The 19,275-nt window shown below is 60.6% G+C and overlaps 1 protein-coding gene across 3 annotated transcripts in view; it reads right to left on the bottom strand.

The window, feature by feature from the left end:
* CABIN1 (calcineurin binding protein 1) overlaps window positions 1-19,275 on the bottom strand; it is a 155,960-nt gene that overhangs the window by 12,887 nt on the left and 123,798 nt on the right. For all 3 annotated transcript variants that reach the window (XM_045887216.3, XM_064578077.1, XM_064578076.1), the window contains 2 exons: window positions 1,535-1,698; window positions 578-674 (listed from right to left, as the gene is read on the bottom strand). In XM_045887216.3, the coding sequence (XP_045743172.1) occupies window positions 578-674; window positions 1,535-1,698 (261 nt within the window). The remainder of the gene's footprint in view (window positions 1-577; window positions 675-1,534; window positions 1,699-19,275) is intronic.

Below are 19,275 nucleotides of genomic sequence, written 5' to 3'. Positions count from 1 at the left end.
CATCTAATGGGGGAGGCGGGACCCACCAGGGGCTACCTTGCATACTGCTGCACTGCTGAATTCTGTTCTGGGCTCTCACGTGCCCCTAATGCACAGCAGCCGAGGTGGAGTCTCAGGCCGCCACCCTGAGCCCCTGCACCGGCACTGCCCCGGCTCAGACCCTTCCTACTAGGCCGGTGACCTAACCTCCTAGGCCTCAGAGTGCTCAGCTATGAAAGGCGGTGAGGGCTGTGCCTGCCTCGGGGGGCGGGGGGCGGTAAAAAGGAAGCAGGTGTGCCTGGAGCAATCCGAGGCCTCGCTCAGCCCACCAGGAGCCCACCATGTGCTTCAACATCAGAGCTGCTGTGACCCCGAGGTCGACCTCCAGGTGGGGGTACACTGCTCAGGTAGCAGCCTCAAGGAGTGTCGCTACTGTCCTCCCTGACCACAAGTCCACATCTGCCAAGCGGGTCAGCGCCTCACTAAGTGTCTGCCACTTCCTTATTGTGCTGACCTTCGCCAGCGGGGGAGGCAGAGCGCGCTACTTCACAGGTGGCCGGGGCCGCGGCCTGGGAGAGGACAGGGGCCACAGGCGTACCTCTGCAAGCTCGCTCAGGGTGTCCTCCAGCACCTTCACAGTGAGGATGAAGGCCCGCTGTGCCAGGACCTGGCGGTCAGCATCTCGCAGATACTTCCTGCAGGCACACAGTGGTGGCCAGAGAAGACAGCAGAGCCTCAGAGCCACAGGGCCCTGGATGGTGGCCCACGCCCCTCCCTGCCCTGAGAACACCCGCTGGTCCCTCAGCATCCCTCCTGCCTCGGTCCATGCCCTGGAAGCCTTCCCTGAGCCTCCTGCCTCGGCACCAAGCACAGACTGCCCTGGGCTCTCCGGACCTGGCCAGGAACCCCGGGAGCAGGGTGGGCAGGGCCAGGCCGAGTGAGAGCTGGGGGCCTCTGGCTTCTCTCTGTAAAGCCTGTCTACAGGGTGCCCCAGGCCCCGGCTAAAGGCCCCACCCCAGCTCCTAGAGGTAAATGAGACGGGAAAAGATAAAACAGTGCAGGCTCAGAGGACAGCTGTTCGCCCAGCTGGGCCAGACCACGTCTCCCAGGATCCCCTACAAGCCCCCCAAGTGGCAGCTGCAGCAGATGCCCCTCGGGCCTGTCTGGCAAAGGGATCCCTCATTACCTCTGCGCCCAGGTCCCCCTGTGGCCTGGCCGGTTATTACTTGCCTTCACCTGAGGGACCCTGGCTATCATCTGGACACCTGTCTTTCTGCAGACCTGACAGCACCCTGAAAGCCCCAAGCTAAAGGGAAGCAGGAGGAAAGGAAGGGGTAGCTTGTGTTTGCCCAGGGGGCACAGGGCAGGGTGTGGTCTAGATACTGGACAGAGAGGCCCCTGGAGAGAAGGGCTGGTCTAGGCTCCCCAACCAGCGGAGAGACGCCCCAGGTGGGTGAGGGGCTCTAGCCTGCGTGTGCGCTCCTGCTCTGACCCCCGGCAGCGTGAGCTGCCCTCACGGGGCCGAGCACACACTAGGCCGGGTGGCTGCACTCACTTGCCCTGGTCCGGGGTCCGCTGCAGCATGGAGGACACCTTCAGCAGGGTGCTGTGGTCCCGGAGCTGGGCCAGCACCTTCAGCAGCAGCACAATGGAACGGTTCATGTGCCAGGCGAAGCTGCCTGGCCGGTCGATCTCGTCCACGGGGATCCGCCAGATGCCCTGTGAGATGGACGGGGGTGAGCGTGTGAGCGGGGGGCTGCTGCGGCTGGAGGCTGCCACAGTACCAGAGGGCACTCTGCCCAGTCCACGATGCCTCGGACCCCTCTTGCTGTCCCGAGGGGAGTGGGAGGGTGGCCACCCCCACCTACGTCCCCCTGCAGATGGGGGCAAAGGATACACGTGCTGTTCCGCACTCTCCTCCTCTGAATGGTTGCATGGCACATATGTACTTGTTCTGTCCCCTATGGGAAACATGCAGGTCATGCCTAGTCAAATGCAACCAGTGGGAGAAGCCCAGAGCCTCTGTGCCTCCACGCAGCTGCTGACTCAGCCACAGGACCAATTCCTAGGGTCAAACTGATGGGTCAAAAGGTGGCCACTGTGAACTTCTGGCAGCTGTTGCTGGCCAGACAGGCTCAAGCCTGGCCCCCACCCATGTGCATTCGCTCGAGCAATGCCCAGTCTAGAGGGCTGGGTTGAAAATGACCTGCAGCTTGCAGAATGCCCCGGTTCCCTCCAACCTGCCTTTGTCCGGGGTGCACTCCGCCCGGAACCCCCTCCTCCACTTCTCGGCCATCCAAACTCACTGTCTGAAAGGCTGAGCTGGAGCAGGGCTGGCTCTGGGGAGCCCCGCCACCATCTCCCTCAGTCTGTGCTCAGCCCACTGGTGCACTGGGCACCCTGCCCTTCGGCAGCTCCCTGGGGCATCCCCACACCCAGCACGGTGTCTGAGACATAGTGGTCCAGGTGAGGCGTGGTGAAAGAAAGGACGACCAAGGGTGCGAATTATAAGTGAAGAGAAGCAGGCCTGAGGCTGCAGGGCCTGGACATTAGGATTTATGTCTCTGGGGCAGGACTTTGGGGGCCTGGAGGGAGCAGGCAGGCTCACAGCTGGCTCTCTGTGGCTAACACCCTAGGGAAATTCCTGCCCAGAATGGACTGGGGCTGTGAGCAATGCTGCCTCCTCTACCTGGGGCCCCCAGCAGGGTACCCAAGGTGGGGTACAACTCCCAGGGCCCTGTGCCCATGGGTGCTCACTGACTAAGTCTATGCTCCAGCAGTCCCAGGAGGGAAGGCAGGGCACCTCCAAGCCCCCACAGCCTCCACACTGGATCCCTGGGCTTACACCGGACACAGACCCGCCACCCCCCACCCCCGAGTAGTCTGGGGGTGCTGTGTGAAGGCTGGCAACCACCCTTCATCCCAGGCAGTGCCAAACAAGGCACTAGCTGCTTCCCGGCCTGGACAAAACCAGGAGGCTGAGGCCACCCTCACCCATGGCACTGACACCAACGCTGTAACTTCCCACTGAGCCCAGGGGGCTTCTGCAGCAGCTCAGGAAAAGCTGCCACTTGAGAGGACAAGGGACAGCTTTGAGCAGCTGTCTGGCCACTGTGGCCCTGACACCCTGCCCCCAGATGTACAGCAATGGTCGAGAAGGTGCCATCTCTGTTGCCTGCCAGGCCTAGCGGTGTAAGACTAAAGAGCCCGGCTCTTCCACGGCACTGCAGACATCACCATGTTACATTCATCACCATGTTACGTTCATCACCATGGGCTCGCACAGCCACGTCGGGGAGGGCGGAGCTCAGAGATGAGGAGTGACTCCCTCAGGGTCACACAGCAGGAGGGGCAGTCCCAGAGCTGGCCCCTCGCCATGCCCACAGCTCTGAAGACAGGGAGGACAAGCGCAACCAGCCCAGAGGGAAGCCTCCACCACATGCCCCAGCCTTTCTGCTGCTGGTCTCGGGCTCCTTCCCACACCTAACAGGAGAGGGGGAAAGCCAGAAACACAGCCCGACCATGTGCCAAGACCCTGCAGGCGTGTGCCAGGGCTGGCCCAGAGCCACAGGCCAAGTCCCGGAGCTGGGTGTGACCCTACTGCTCCCGGATCTCATTCTTCCTTAGGGCACAGAGGGGCGTGCCCTGCTCTGCACCATCAATCCTAAGGGCCCAGAATGACCCTGGATTTCTCTGAATGCCTCCCTCTTCCCTGGCTGAACCTCTGAAGACTCAAAGGACAGAGGGAGGTCACTCTTCCCAGTGTACCTTGATCTGGGGTCAGAAGGTCTCTCCCAGCTGCCTTATGAGCACGTGGGGGCGGAGGGCCCCTGACGTCCTTCGGGGAATAATCAGGGAGGATGAATGGAAGACTCACATTTGTTCCTCCAAATCGTGTTTGGGGGTGGCTGTGTAAGGAGAAGGGTGCTGACTTTTCTAGACCCTACCCTGGTGAGTGGCTCTGTTCCTCCCATGGCACCCCTGCCCTCCATGCTGGCTGAGTCAGGGCACAGGCTGGGGGAGGAGGGGAGGAGGTCTGAAGACAGGCCTGCCAGGGACTTGGGGTGAGCCTGGTTGTCGGCAGAAGCAAGGGTCATGGGGCCTCAGATATGGTGCCCATGCCTCAAGAGGCTCCAGGCACTTGGGGAACATGGGCCCCAACGCCTGGCCCCCACAACCTGCCTGGTGGGCACCAGCCTCAGCCTGCACGTCTGGGGAGCTTACCACCTCGGGAGGTGGCCCATTTTATCCTTGATAAATTCTTAGAAAAGGTTTCTTCCACTGTGCTATAACCCCAGGGATGTTCCCACACCCCTGGCCCTCCCTGGCATCCAAGCCTGCACCTTGTGCCCCTAACATTCCTGCCCCAGCTTGGCCCTCATCCTGCCTCTTCCTCCCACTCTTGCCCCCAATCCATCCACCCAGCCTGGGCCAGGACAAGTTAGGAAAAAGATAATGTGAGTGCATCCCTCCCCTGCTTATATCCTTGACAGCCAGCTCCCTTACCTACCTCAGCTGAAGCCCGAGACTCACTGGCCTTTGCACCCCTCCTCCCTTGATCCCGGACACTGACCACGCCCGCCCCCTTATAGAGCTGTGAATTTTATACTTCTCACTTTTTGGGGTGCCCTCTCAAGCCTGGCTGTGATGTCACCTCCTCTCTGAAGCCCTCCTGGCTTGCTGCCCTCCTAAGTCTCTGCCAGGACCACTCAGGGTCAGCCCCTTAGATGGTCAGGGGGTGGGCCTGTGGCTGGGAATGCATCCTAAGTGGGGGCAGGTCTGCTTTAGCTCCAGGTCCCCAGGGACCCGACACAAACCTGGTAGAGCAGGCAAGGTGTCCGCCCAGCCTGAGAAGGGCCTGCTGCTCGCAGAAGCCTAGCTCCTCCATCTCCCCACCGGTCTCTCACCCTGGAGATTTCTAGGGTAGGTGGGAAACAATTCTGCTCTTCTGAATGCTTTTCAGGGCTCTGGGTGTGCATATGAGCCCTGCACTGGAGGGGGGTGGTGGCAGCACGCCTCCTTGCTGATGGCAAGTCAGCAACACGCTCACTGAGGGCTGGCAGGACCTGGGGCTGCTTGGAGGCCTATCCCGCCAGGCTCCTGGTCGGGCGAGGGCCAGCTCTCCTCTCTCCCCTGAAAGAGGCGGAGCCGAGAAGGTGATGCCAGAGATAAAAAACGTTTGGCCCTCTGCAGGGTGGGCCAGGTGACCACAGCAGACTTGGCAGATGGTGCGGTCATAGGTAGGGTCCCTGCAGAGAGGGGATCCCAAACTCCTGCTCTTGCTCTCAAGTTCTAGAATCAAAGACACAGGGCATTTACCTGTTTGGTTTTCTTCTTGGAAGAGGGATGGGATGTGCCAAAATGAGCCAGTAAGCATGCTAAAAAAAACCTCTCTGAAGGACTTACCATGTCACCCCCCGAAGTGGGCCAACCTGGGACTGTGAGGGGTGGCTAGGCACTGCCAGCCCCACCGGCAATCATATGCAGGCAGGGGCTGATCTGCTCCTTGAAGCAAGGAAGTGCCTCAGATAAGACACTTTCTGGATGCACGGCGAGCAGGGGTCGGGGTCTGCCTGCCATCTGCTCCCTGTCACGCCACAGCACCACAGGCCTGCCCTTCCCGCCCCTACCATTCCTCCTCCACCCCATTCCTGATTCCCAGGATGCTGCTCCCAGCCAGGCACTGACAAATCTGGTGGCATCAGAGTTCCACAGTCATGGACGTTTTCAAGCACACTTAGCTGGCTCAAACTGCTCATTGTGCAGGTGGGAACTCGAGGCCCACTGAGGGGCAGCAAGCCCCCAGCCCCATTGCTGGACGGCAGCCAAGCCCAGAATGCAGGTGGATTCCCTCCTCACGGCTGGGGTACTGGGCTACCTTCCACCGCAGCCACAGACTGAGAGCCTGGCTGAGCAGCCTCTGCACGGGACCGGCCCGTCTGTGATCACTCTGAGAGCAGAACAGGGTCCCTGTGCCCGGGAGCCAGACTCCCAAAGGGCTTTTAGCCAATCCCTGAGGAGGGACGGAGCCAGGATGCACCCTGTGAGGACAGGTCTACTTTGTCCCACGTGTTTTAGGGCGCCCTGTTAATCCATCTCCTTTCCAGATATGTGCATGCGGCCATACCGTAACCCCCTATTTCAGCAAGGATGGAAGACCACACAAATCAGGCAGAGAGTCCATAGACATTCCGAAGGGAACCACAGCCACCATAAGCCCCGGGGAGGTTCCTGCAGACACGCAGCAGCCTCCAGGGACAGCTGGCCCGAGGGCGTGGAGCCACCAGGCAGAGTCGCAAGCTGGCAGGGTGGCAGGTAAGCCAACAACTCCGCCTTCTGCCTGTGTTTGCAGCCAGAGCCCCCACGATACCAGCAGCCCCGAGACGAGTGGGACCCTCCCCGCACCCCCACAGAGGGGAAGAAGCCAAAGCACAGTCCCACATACTGCCCCTCAGAAAAAGACAGCCCTGCCGTGCCGGGCCTGCTCTGAAGCCCCTCAGAGAACCAGGGAGCTCCCAGGGAGGGGACAGGCATCGGACGAGGGATGTCTGCACGCGGGAGGAAGGGGTACAGCCAGGCTCCACCTGCAGCAGCCAGGGCCACATGCGCAGGCCTCAGGGAGGGTGCAGGGGATGTGCCAGGAGGCATCTGAGGGGGAGGAAGAAGGGGCCTAACGGGAAGAGAGTAGGCAGCAGTGCCCGAGAGAAGGGGCAGATGGGAGCGGCCCAAGGGAGGCCTGCACCTGGGGGCTGAAGGACAGGCCAAAGCAGGATCACAGAGAAGTGAGGGCAGGAGTAGCAGCCAGGGGCAGCAGGGACCCCGCAAAGAGGGTCTGGGATGCGGCTCACCCTCGAGGGAGGAAGGCAGCACTGGTGCCAGGCAGGGCCTAGGGGGTATGAGGCAGGGTCCCTCTGACTTCTCCCTTGTGCCCCAGCCAGCTGCCCTCCTGTCTGTAGCTCTGGCTGCACCCCAAGACTCCCCTCTGCCAAAGTGCAGGGCACACACTCAATTCCTGGCTGGGATGATGCCTGCTTGGAGAGCTATGGGCAGTTGGGGGCGCCCAGCAGCAGCCTCAGAGCACATAGAAACACAGAATGGGCTCGAAGCTCCACCCATGTGCAGCTCCTTGGGAGCATCTCAGCCGACCCCCAATGCGTCCAAGTGGTTCCAGGCTCCTGGCTAGCAGATGAGGTCACTGAGACAGACTATAACCACCTGAATAATTCATGGAGCCCCAGACTCTGGGCTGAGCACTTGATACAAGTTACCAAACCTCCCCTGTAGCCTTGAGACTCCGGCAGGAGGCATCCTCCTGCCGCTCTTAAGGAAACAGAGCTTCAGTAGCTGAGCCCCACACTTGAGCAAGCCTGGGGGTCCATGGAGGCTGGCCAGCATGGCTGGGGGCCCTTGGAGCCTTTCCCAGGGGAGCTGAGAGCTGGGTTGGTGGAAGGGGTGGGTTGCTGCCGGGCCACCTTGCACTCTTGCCCATGAACACACTGTCCACTCACAAAGGGGGCTGGAAAGCAGGGTGAGGCTGGTGCCTGGGCAGGAAGGCCATGAGGCCTTGGCCTTTGGTCACCAAAATCTTGGCAGGTGGCACCTGAGGGATGGACAGCAGATACCCTCACTGGCATGGAGCACTGCGCCTGGTTGCCAGGCTAAGGTCGTGCTCATTCCTAAGGCTCATGCTGTCTCCAGCACACTGTAGTCTGGGGGCAGCTTCTTCCTGGAGGGGCAAGGACTCCCCTCTCCCCAGATTCCTGATCAGCTGGCCAGTCCACACCTCCCTTACTGCCTCAGTGTGGGCTGGAAGGCCTTGCCCAACGTACTCCCGGGCCCCTGGCTCCCTGCACACCAGCAGGGCTTCCCATGGCTCAGGACCACCTCTGAGCTTGGCAACCCAAAACCACAGGTCCAGATACAGTTCTGATTCTCACGTTAGCTCCAACTGCCCTGTGCAGGGCCGCTGTTCAGGCCATTCTCGACAGTATACCCCAAGGTCATTCTGAGGCTCCCAGATGCACTTGTCACCTTCATGGATCCCATCTTTCAGTAACAGCTCCCCCTGGGGCCTCCTCCACTCCAAGGGCACAGGCAAAGGCCCCCCAGGGAAATAAGGGGCCCAGAAATGCCAAAGCAGAGAAGGAGGCAGGTGGGAGGTGTGGCCCAATAGGGCTCTTCCATCTAAGCCACACTCAGACCCAGGGCATGGGCTTGTCACTGAGTGGATGAGACTCAAGCCATGGGGACCGGGTGCAGATTCCGACTCCTCCCACGCCCACACTGGCAGGGACTGTCCAAGTGGGTAATCAACCCACCCTTCATTTTCCAAAGGGGGAAGGTGAATTCACACAACCTGCCTGAAGCTACCCAGTGACCTGGTGTGGGATGAGACACAGGGACCAGACTCCCCTTCTTCAGGTCTCTCTCTCTGCATTCTCCCTGAATGCTTACAAAGGTACAAAAGGTCAGCAATGTGATCTGTGATTTACAGACTAGAAACAGAAATGCAGAACCAAGCAGTGATACCAAATAACTTCAGTTCTGAGCCAGGGCCTTTGAAGACCTGAGAACATCCCCTTGAAAGGGGAGGCTGGAACTGGACACCTGCTGGCAGAGCAATGGGGAGTGAGCATCCTCCACCAGTACCTCTGAGCGCCTCTGAGACTTCATAATCTAGTCCTTTGAGCCCCTGTTTTGGGCATGGCCTCCAGCCTCGGTCTTCCAGAACTCTGCTGGGCTCCTCTTGCTGTCCCCTGCTGCCCTACCCACAGGACTCAGGTGTCCCTTCCCCACTCTGCTATTACTGGGGTCATGCACAGCTGGGGCACCTGGCAAGCCTCAAGCAGGAGGAGAGAAGAGAAAGTAGCCACCGCTAGGAGCACCCAGAAAGGCCACAAAGGAGACAGGCTTCAGTGCCTTGGGGATAAACTAAGCAGGGAAAGACGGTGAGATGCCAACAGTACTGTGGGAGACCTAGGGGTGCTTGGTCTGCTGAGGCAATAGGTGGGCAGCTGGCTGTCTGGACCATCTCCAGTTCACCCCAGGCTACTGCAGCCTGAGGGGGTCTACGTCTGCCTGGGGCCTTCTCAGGCCTTCCCTACCTGACCAGGGGCTGCTCAAAGGATGCTTATAAAGGCTAGCCCTTGAGATCAGTAGCCAGTCCCAAGGACCTGAATCCTGGCCTGCCCTGCCATGGCCTCCCGGACTCTGAGCTGCCTAGGGTTGGGCAGGAAGGGCTGCCTCTCTCATGCTTACTGGCACCTCGGGCCCCCGAAATAGATCCTGGCCTTCTGGGGGAAAGGGAAGCCCTCCCACATGAGAGTCAAGCTAGGCAGACAGGGACGTGGGCCCATTGGGCCTGCCCGAGCAGCCTCCAGGAAAGGAATGTTCCAGGACAAAACCACAAACCCTGGCCTCCAAGTCCCCTCAACCTCAGTGCAGCTCTAGAGTGCCTCTGAGTAAGTCCCCAGCATGAACCAAGGCGAACAGGCTCTGGAGAGTTTATGCCCCAGATGAATCCCCTCTGGGTGCTGGGAAGGCCCAACTCAGGAGTTGCTCCAGAGTGACCTCTGGGTCTCCCAGGGCCAATCGGCCTGGCAACTGGACAAAAAGCCAAGTGCATCCCAGGAATCAGGAGTCTCGTGGATGGGTCAGGCACACCCACCAGAGGGGGTCCCTGCTAGTAGGAGAGACAGACACACATGCATCCAGGGTGAGGAGAGAGAAGGAATGGTTGGTACGAGGAGTAATGGGGTGAGAGAATAAGGACTTCGGGGAGGGAGTGTTCAGGGAAAGCCAGAGAGAAGCCAGGAAGGAGAAGGGGCCAGAGGAGGAGGAGCCTCTGTCAAGTGGGGAGGAAATAGACAACCCCCTAGGGTTGACCTTATCACCCAGAGTATCCTGAGCAGGAGAACAAAGGAGTGTGGAATTTTTTTTTTTTTTTGAGCTTGTAATTTTTATCTTAAATTATAACTCGGTAAACAGAGCACAGGTATTTTTTTCTACCATCAACACTCCTGTCATTTAAAATGACCACAGCGCATCACTCCACAGGTGTACCCAAACCCATCCAGTCCCCTCCTGGTGGGCACCTGGGGCCGAGTCCTTAGAATTATGAACAATGCTGGCTGAACAGCCACCCCCACAGATCTTTACTGTCTCTCCTTGGAATGGATCCCCCAGAGGGGACAAAAGAGTAGGTATGCAGCAGCAGCAGCAGCAGGGCCTTGGTTCTGACCTATAACAGGAGGTGTGTGTTGTGGGGGGAGGGGGGGCGCAGTCCATCATCCTAGGCCTTCCCAGTCCCCAGTTAGCCCTGTGTGCCATAGTATGACAGGTGAACAGGCCTCCCAGGGCTGCTCAGCTCCAACATTCCTGTCCACAGAAAGCACAGTACTGTGAGCACCCAAGGGAGAACCCATCCCCCCCGCAGAGGGATTCCTGCAGCCCACCCCCCACCTGGCATGGGTGCAGTAGTAACTCAGCGCTCCAAACAGGCGAGGGCGGGCAGCCTGCTGGCATCCCATTCCCAGGAGCAGCGGGCTTGGGGCTGTGGGAGCAGGCTGCTTCTAGCTGAGAACCTTCTTCCATGCAGGTGACGAGCTGGAGAGAGCAAGGGAGCCCCTCAGTAGGAAGGGGTGCTGGGGTAGATTAGGGCCTCTCCCTCCAGAAAAAGCATAAAAATTTTTCCACAGTCCAGCCTCAGTGAGGCAGCCCACCTGACCCCAAGCTGAGCCAGGACAGAACCTGGACCCTTGGCCCTCAGGTCAGGAGCAGCCTTGGGGAGAATACCAGCATCCTCCAAAGTCTTAGGGAGACACCTGTCATTGGCAAACCCATATGAACCTCCCAAACAGCAAGACAACTTGGAGAGGGTGTGTAGGGCTGCACTTGGTGGCTGTAAGCCCGGGGGGCCAACGATACTGACAAGGGTGCCTGTCCAGCTTCTTCAACATGGGATATCAATGAAGAGCTCACCGGGAGAGACTTGTCCCGGGGCACACAGCCAACAGAGAGCTGAAACTATGGCAACATTCACACTACTCTACTCTTCCCCCTGCACCCCGCTTGTCCCCAAGTAAGGCGAACATCAGAGACAGTGCCAGGCTGGCAGGGCGGCACCTCTCCCACAGCTGGCCCAGACAGCTCCATCTCCTTCAGGAGCCACCCTCCTCAGGAGTCCCAAGGCCCTTAGGGCCAAGTCTCCCCATCTTCCTGATGCCCCGAAGAGCGAAGGGCCCTGCCCCTCCCACAGCACTTGGAGCCACTGTCCCGCTCCGGGCCTACAATTGGCGGCACAGCCAGGGGTAGGCTAGGTTGAACACCCTTGGGGACAGGAAGTCCTGCAGCTCCCACTGCAAACCCACAGGGCCCGCCTCTCTGGCCGCAGGGTTGCACATAAACCGCCAGGGGCGCCGTCACCCTCCACCCAACCAGCGGTCCTGGCTGGGCTCCCGAGGGCAAGGGATTCCCCGCGCCATCCACAGGTAATGAGTCCCCAGCACAGGCAGGATTTGGGGAAGCCTGCAATTTGCCTGCAGCTGGCGCCCGCCCGCTTTCAGCCTCTTCTACCAAATGAGACGTCGCACACTGGGTCCCCACAACTGTTGGCTGCCCCTCCCCTCCCCCGCAGCCCCCCCCACCCCGCCCCGCGGAAAAGCAGAAACGACAAACAACTAAGTGGGGGGGGGGGGCAGCCCAGCCCTCAACTCCACCGCGGCCCCGCCTGTGTGTGCCGCACCCCCGTCCTGCGCCCACGCCCCACGCCCCTCTGCACCCTCCCTCCCCACTCCGCCGCGGGGCAAGATCCTGGCCCAGCTCCGGGCTCCGAGCAGGCTAGGCACTCACAAACCGCTGGCACCATCCTGCCGCCCCCGCACAGCATCTATTTATAGCTGGGGAAGCACCGCGCCCGGGCGCCGCTGCCCACCCCGCCGGCCCGCTCACCATCCCCGGGAGCGGCCCCGCGCTGCTCCTCCTCGGCGCCGCCCGCCGCGAAGTTGCTCGGGCCGGCGGGAGAGCGGCTTTGGCTTTCGCTTTCGCGCGGCGCAGCGCAGCGCACACCCCCGCGCGCCGGCTCGCGGCCCCGGGCTGGGTCGGGCTGGACTCGCTCGGGGCTCGCTGCGCGGGCTTCTCCCCCGGCGGCGCGGGTGCGGGTGCAGGCTCCTCCAGTGCCCGCCGCCCGCCCCCGCGCGCTGCCGCCCGGCCCACCCGGCCGCCCACCTGACGCTGCGCAGGGCGCTGGCCCCGGGGCATGGGGGCGCCGCGGCCCCGCCGCCGGCCGACTTCCTCCGCCGCGGCGCCCGGGAAACCATGGCCCGCGGGCTTCCTGCTGCGCCTGGCGGGCAGGGGGCCGGGGCGGGGGTGGCAGCCCAAACCGACCCCGGGAGGGCTGGGCAAAAGCTTCGGAAAGCAGGGAGCCGGCAGGCAGAGGAGGAGAGGCGGTCGCGGCCCAGGCCCCCGCCCCCCGGCCCCGGTCAAGTTCCTACCCGCCGGCTCCGCCGTGGCATCTGTGCAGCGGAGCTAGGGCGGGCGCCGGGCCATGGCCGCGGAGGCTCGTTCGCTCGCGGCGGGCCGGGGCGGGGCGGGCAGAGCCGGACGGGGCGCGGGCACTCGCTCCCTCGCTCGGCCTGGAAGCGGGCCCAGCAGCGCAACTGACTTTTGCCGGCCAATCCTCGCAGGTTCCCTGGCCCGGTGCGCGCGGGTGGTGGTGGGCTGCCCACCAGGCGAGGGGTGCAGCCCTCACCGCAGGAGGCTGTGGGTCCCAAAGGCCCCGGACCAAGCGGTGTAGGGCCGGCAGGGAGTGCGGCGGGGGTGAGTGGGTGGGGGGTGGCCGTCCTCACCCTGCACGCGGTAGCTATGTGAACGGCGCCCCCTAGAGTTGTGCCAGGCGAAGGCCCTGTGGAGGGCAGAGGAGTGGGTGTGTGGGGACACGCAGCTACACTGAGCTGTCCTTGCAGATCCAATGGGGCAGTGGGAGGTGGAGTAAAGGCTTTCCCACTAACATCCTCAGGGGGAAGGGCCGAACAGAGATGCCATGGCAGTCCCCCAGTGGGTTTTACAGCTGGCAGGGGCCTCATTTTTCAGTTGGGCCGTGAGGCTGAGCCTGGAGAAGGCCCTGGGTCAAGGCGGTGGGAGTGGCCAGGCCAGGCAGAAGCAGGGTGGGCTCACGATTCCCCTCTTGGACTCTATTCCAAGAAGGGCAGTAGCACCCCTCCCTCTCAGCACAGGGTAGCCTGGAAAGGGGACTGTGCTCATTCTACAGATGAGGAATGGACTCAGAGAGAAGAGCCTCACCCAGGAACATACCACCATGCCCCCAGCACCCATAGCTCTGGTGTGCACACAGCACCGTGGGGCATGCTGCTCCAGGACTGTCCACCAACTACCAGTAGCTCCTCCCTTGCCAGGTGAGGAGAGGCCAAGCAAAGGCAGGGACAGCGGATAGAGAGATGCTGCACCAAGCCCTGGCCTGCCACCAGGCAACCACCCGCAGTCCGCTGCCCCCCAAGCTTCTCTCTCACCACCTCAATGCCTTGAGTTCCTTGCTTCCTCCTCCTTCCCCACACACCCAGAGACCTCAGATCCACCTGGCCCCTATCCTGGTGACACTTGTCCTGGTGCCATCTCCCTGAGCCAGCTTGTTTCCACCTATCCTACACTTAGGCTAGTTCCTGCCCACTAGTGTTCCCAGTCTTACTATGTGCCCCTACCAGGTGCCCTTAATCCAAATGGGCTCGGGTCCAACCTACCCCTTCAGCCAGGGGGATGTCACACTCTCTGTCCTCCCTCCCTCTCCCCCTGGAGGACCACTGCTCCCTGCCAGGCACTGGAAGAACCAGGCTGCGGTTCTAGAGGTCATTCACTTGCAGGGAGACAAGCATGAGCACAAGCCACCCCAGGGTTATGTGAGGACAAGGGTCTCCTGACTGGGTGCTCGCCACAGGTCGAGTCTCAGAGGAGTTCTAAATCCACATGGTGCTCAAGTCACAACAGCCCCTCGCCATCTACATGCATATCATCATTTGACACTCACATGTGGGGACAGGTTCAGAGAGGTTGGGCACTGGTTCAGAGTCACACAGCAGTAAGGTCAGTATGGCCAGGACCCGCTGCCAGGCCTGGCTGGCTTCAGAGCTGGTTGACTCCTCCTGGCTGTACGGAAGGCTGAAGCAGACAAGTGACACTTGTGCCTTGCACAGCTCATGACCTCACTTCATACCTTATCCACTTCCTGTAAGATAAAGTCAGACCAAAGGAGGCTGAGAACATGTGCCCATCACACCTAGGCCAGGAAGAAGCTGTCTGTGTTACAGAGTATGTAGTTCTCTGGAAACCAGCCCTTGCGATGCTCTCATGAGCACACTGAGGCCCAGGGTGGGCTGGGGCAGGCTGGGGTCCCATGGTTTTGGCTGTCATAGCAGGAGGGAGGCCTGTAGTGGGTGAGGGGAGTTCAGGGGTTCTGTGCCAGGCCTCTGCCCAGCAAAGTCTCTGGAGAGACTAGCCTGGGACACTGTGTGCTCCCAGTGGTCTCCAGCTTCCTCGGCCCTGCCCCAGGGACCTCGCAGTACCCAGCACCCCAAGCCCTGGTTTGTGCAAGCCCTCTCCAGAGCCCCGTGACATGGGCATTGCCATCTCTAGCTGACAGACCATGGCACTGAGGCCCAGAACCGGGAGGTGGTAATCACTCTCCCTGAGCCCCCAGGAGGAGGCATTCTTGTGCACACTGCATGTGAGAGTGTTGAGACAGGGGGCCCTGGTGGGCTTGCATCAGAACCTCAGGAATTCTTTGGGCCCCAAAGAGCCTTGTGCCCCTTCTGGGACTTACCAGTACCCTACGCAAGAGAGGCCCCATGGGTCCTGATCACCCACAAAGCACCTGGATGTGCAGCACACAGGCCTCTGACTGCTGTCCAGGGAGGATGGCAGCTCATCCACCTCAGGGCCACCCCTGAAACCTTGGCGGCTGCGGCAGCACTCCGCCAGCCTCAGGGGCCCAGGAGGCCAGTCCACCCTGACCATGCTCATCCAGTGTCTGGCAGGAGCCCTGGCGAGCAGGGTCTAACCTGTGGGTTGCCTGCTCTGGGTCAATCCTGGCGATCAGGTGGCCCTGCCCCGTCTGGGTGTTGAAGGGCACGCTCCAGCCTGTCTGTGGAGGAGAACTGATGTTGGAAGTGGATGTGCTGACCCTGGGCTGCATGCAGGCCCAAGCCTCCTCAGCCTCGGGCCAGGAGGAGCCCCATGCCATCAGAGTACCCCACTGCCTTTCTTTCTTTCTTTCTTTTTTTTTTTTTAAGATTTTATTTATTTGACAGAGAGAGACACAGTGTGAGAGAGGGAACACAAGCAGGGGGAGTGGGAGAGGGAGAAGCAGGCTTCCTGCAGAGGAGGGAGCCCGATGCGGGACTCGATCACAGGACCCTGGGATCATGACCTGAGCCGAAGGCAGATGCTTAACAACTGTGTCACCCAGGCGCCCCACCCCACTGCCTTTCCAAGGGATATCTGACCTTCAATCTCCAAAGCAAACTTGGATGACTGATCATAAGAACACAAAAGTCTTGAGGACATTGCCTGGTCCTACAGGGACTTTCCCAGGCAGACCCCTCTCCCCAGTCCAGCTCCAGAACAGATGAGTCACAATGGAGAGGACAACGGTGGCAAGGGCAATAGGTAGGTGGCCCTGAGAGCCACCTCCCCACCCCTGGGCCCAAGTCCCCTGGTTAAGGGCCAACTCTGAGAGGTGCTGACCCATCACATCCCCCCCAGCTGCTGTCCACCCAGCAGCCCAGCTGCTGTCCACCCAGCAGCCCCTGGCAGCCACCAGGGAGGTAGGGAGGCCAGGGCTTCACCCATTTTCATGTTGGGAAGTTGGGTGGCCAACATTCCTCTTTGCAGCCCCTATCTGGCCCCTCCGCCCACCCCGTCCTGTGTGGCCACGTTTATTCTCTACACCACAGCCATTTCTAAAATGCCAACTGCCCGCTGCCCTTAGGATAGAGGTCTGGCCTCCCCCAAAGCACGCATGCTCCCAGGGATGGCTGCAGAGAGGGAAAGCTGAGCTGGCTCTCCAGGAGCCCAGGGATGATCACCAAAGCCAGAAGAACTAGAGAAAGCCCAACTGAACAACTGTGGCATTGTCTGGACGAGCAGTCCCTAGCAGGAGCACGTGAGGGGAGGAGGAGGGTAAGCAGGGCCAGAGAGCAAAGTGTGAACTGCCTCAAGGTGTCTGTTGAGTGAGGAGGCACAGAGAAGGATGAACAACACTGGCCTGTGGGGCAGATGCTGTCACCCTGTGTTACTTAGTAGAAAGGAAGACATGCTGTGTCCCTGGGTACGGAACCCAGACCAATGGGTGAATGTGTGCATGTCCCCACGCCTCTGCCTCAGCATGTCCTCACCCTGGGGTGGACCAGCAGAGAGGGCAGACGGGGCACTGTTCACCCTTTTCTGGACACTTTCTGGTCACCGGAGCAGTGCAGTCTGCTGGAGTGGTAACCACAGCCTTCCTTGCACATAGGCGCTTGGCCTTTGGCTCATGTGCCAGTGAGGGTAGGCAGCCCCCAGCAGAGGTGGGTTCCTGGCCCAGTGAAGCCAATCAGATCCCAGAGCTGGGCTGCTGCCCCAGGTGCTGCCAGCTGAGCTGCCCAGGGGACCATGTGGCCCTAGTGGCCCCCTGCAACCATCCCTTCTCAAGACCTGAGCCAACACAGACCCACAGGTGGCTCCTGGTTCCTTTCTGCTGACTGTGACCTCAGTCCCCACTTGACCTAACCCCATCTTCCTCCTTGGCTGAGTCCAGGGCTACCTTTAGGTGGCAAGAATGCTCCTTGGAGTTAATAATCCCAATCCTCAGCCTTAGAGTTTTGAGCTGCCAACTGGTTTGGAGGCACAAGCCTTACTGCTGCTCACCTGCCTCCCTGCTGTGGGACCCTGGCTCTGTGTGACGTGGGCCTGGGCAGCCTCTCTGCCAAGTGCATGCCAGCCGAAGACGCTGGGCCTCCCAGTCTCATGCGAGCCAGCTTCCTCTCCCTTCCCTGACAGCTAAGACATCGAAACGTGCCTCTCCTGCCCAGTTTACAGACCCGCAGCTACAACCCCACTTCCTTCTCGTATGCTAGAGCTTCTGGTACCCAGGAGTTCCTTAGACTGTGCTCTAAGGCTGCAAGCCTGAATCCAGCTGTTTTGCCTGTATGGCCATGAGTGAGGACACAGTGGTGGGGAAAAGGGAAATGACATGCCCAGGGGAACAGACCAGCCACGGTGGTCAGGGCACAATGCAAGGATCCCTGTCCCTCAGGCTAGGGCTGCGTCTGTCTCAACAGGCGTGCCCATGCCATGCACAGCTCCACAGGGACCAGCATGTGGGCCTCTGGCATGCATACATTCCCACCAGTGCCTTACCAAGAGGGGAATGCCATGTCCACATCCCCAGTCACCATGAGGCAGACTCGGACACCAGGGCTCTCATGGGAAGGGACTGATGCAGCCACAGTCCACATCAACTCAGCTTACCTGGCACTTCCAGCCCAGCCAGCTTGGGGATCAAGAGCACAGGTGGCCACAGAGGGAGAGAAACAAGAACGAGACAAAGGGACAAGGCAGCTTCCTGGGGAAGACACAGTGGCATCTGGGCTGGGTGCTGCTGGACAGGGATCTCCCCACACAGGGTAACAGAACGGAGGAGAGACAGGTAGGGGGCCTGTGACATCAGGGACAGCCAACGGGACCGCGTGGAGGGGCCTCTGTGGAAAGAGAAGGGTCGCAGGCAGGGCAGAGAAGGGAGGCCAGCAGGCTGTGAGGCCTTTTGGGGCAAGCTGGGTCTTGGGGTGTGATTGATGGGGACCATGAGAGCCTCCCTGGAGCGAGAAGACGCTTACAATGGGCTCCTCTGAGCCCACCCCCGTGTCAGGTCTGGGAATGAGATCTGCGTCCAGGCTTCTAGAATCGCCCACTCTTTGGAGGACTGCTGAGCTGCTTCCGCTTCATCTCAGGAGGGAAGCCCGCATCCTAGAAAAGCCATGTCTGACATGCACACTGAGAAAACTAGGACAGTCTATCTATCGTCTGACCCCAGGTTCCTAATAAATGGCCTTTGTGGGCTTGGGGGGCTGGGGGGCAGCTCTGGCTTCTCTGGCTGGGCTGCTAAGTGAGGGGGAGTGATAGGAACCTCAGTAGGGTCAGGTTCAAGGCACAGTGGCTGCAGTAGCTGTGCCCCATGCCAGGTTTCTTCCCTCGATGGCCCCCAAGGATCCTCATGCAGCGAGAGGCCGAGCTGAACGGTGGGCAGGGGTGAGCAGACACCAACCACCAGACAGAGGCGAGGTCCTAGACAAAGCTCGCACCGCCATGGGCATGTGGCTTCCCAAGCAGGGCCACCACTTTCTCCTAACCCAAACAGCCCCCCGACAGAAACCCTTCAAATCTCATATACAGCATCAGAACTCACCCTGCAGAGCAGGGCTCAGTCTGCAGTCCAGGGGGGCCCCCGAAGTAGCACACCTCTGAGACGTGACCAGAACACGCACCCCAGGCATAGCACCCTCCCCTCTCTGGAGCAATGTGCAACCTCTGTGATGGCAATGGGACCTCCCACTTATGCTGTGAGGGGACGGGACAGGGCTCCATCCCCTAGCAGTGGGGTAGCCCATTCAGAGTGGCTCCCACACAGGCAGGATGCTCCTGCTGGCCCCACAGCAGAAGGTTGAAGCCTAAACACAGCACTCTCACACCGAGCTGCAGGGGACATGGGTCTTATTTCTCTGTGGCCAGAACCTACCCTCCCCCAGCCTCCCCTGACCCTCCACAAGGCTCTTTTTGGCCCTGCCTGAACATTCTCCCTAACCTCTCTAGCCCCCAGGCCCTTCTCCAGGCCTTCCCTCCAAGCTGCACAGCCCACTACTCTGAGAGCTCCCCACTTGACCACGACACTGCAACCAGGACACCCTGCGGGGGGCACCCCACTGCCACAGGACAGAGCCAGCCTGCTGACCACAGATACAGGGCTGACCCCATCTACCTTCTCCACCACTCCTGCCCTGAGCTGTGAGGACCCTCACACCCCACACTGCCTCCCTTGGGTTCCCTCTCCTGGAACGCCTCTCCCTGGTCTGACAATCTGGCCAACTCCTCCAGGAGTGTTCCTGACTACCTGCCCCCGCTCCATTTGCTGAGGCTACTATATTGCACCCACAGCACCTCGAGACGCACAAAGTAGTACACTCAGGGTGCCTGGGCCAAGTGCTGGGGGTGGGTACTGACACTCAACCTCATACAGAAGTGAAGCTATGGAGG

Source organism: Mirounga angustirostris, unplaced genomic scaffold (assembly GCF_029215605.1).
Source record: "Mirounga angustirostris isolate CCGP_5_RB_7025 unplaced genomic scaffold, mMirAng1.0.hap1 SCAF_14, whole genome shotgun sequence".
Lineage (NCBI taxonomy): Eukaryota > Metazoa > Chordata > Mammalia > Carnivora > Phocidae > Mirounga > Mirounga angustirostris.
Note: the sequence above shows the minus strand (reverse complement) of the source record. Positions and strands in the feature narration are given on the sequence as shown.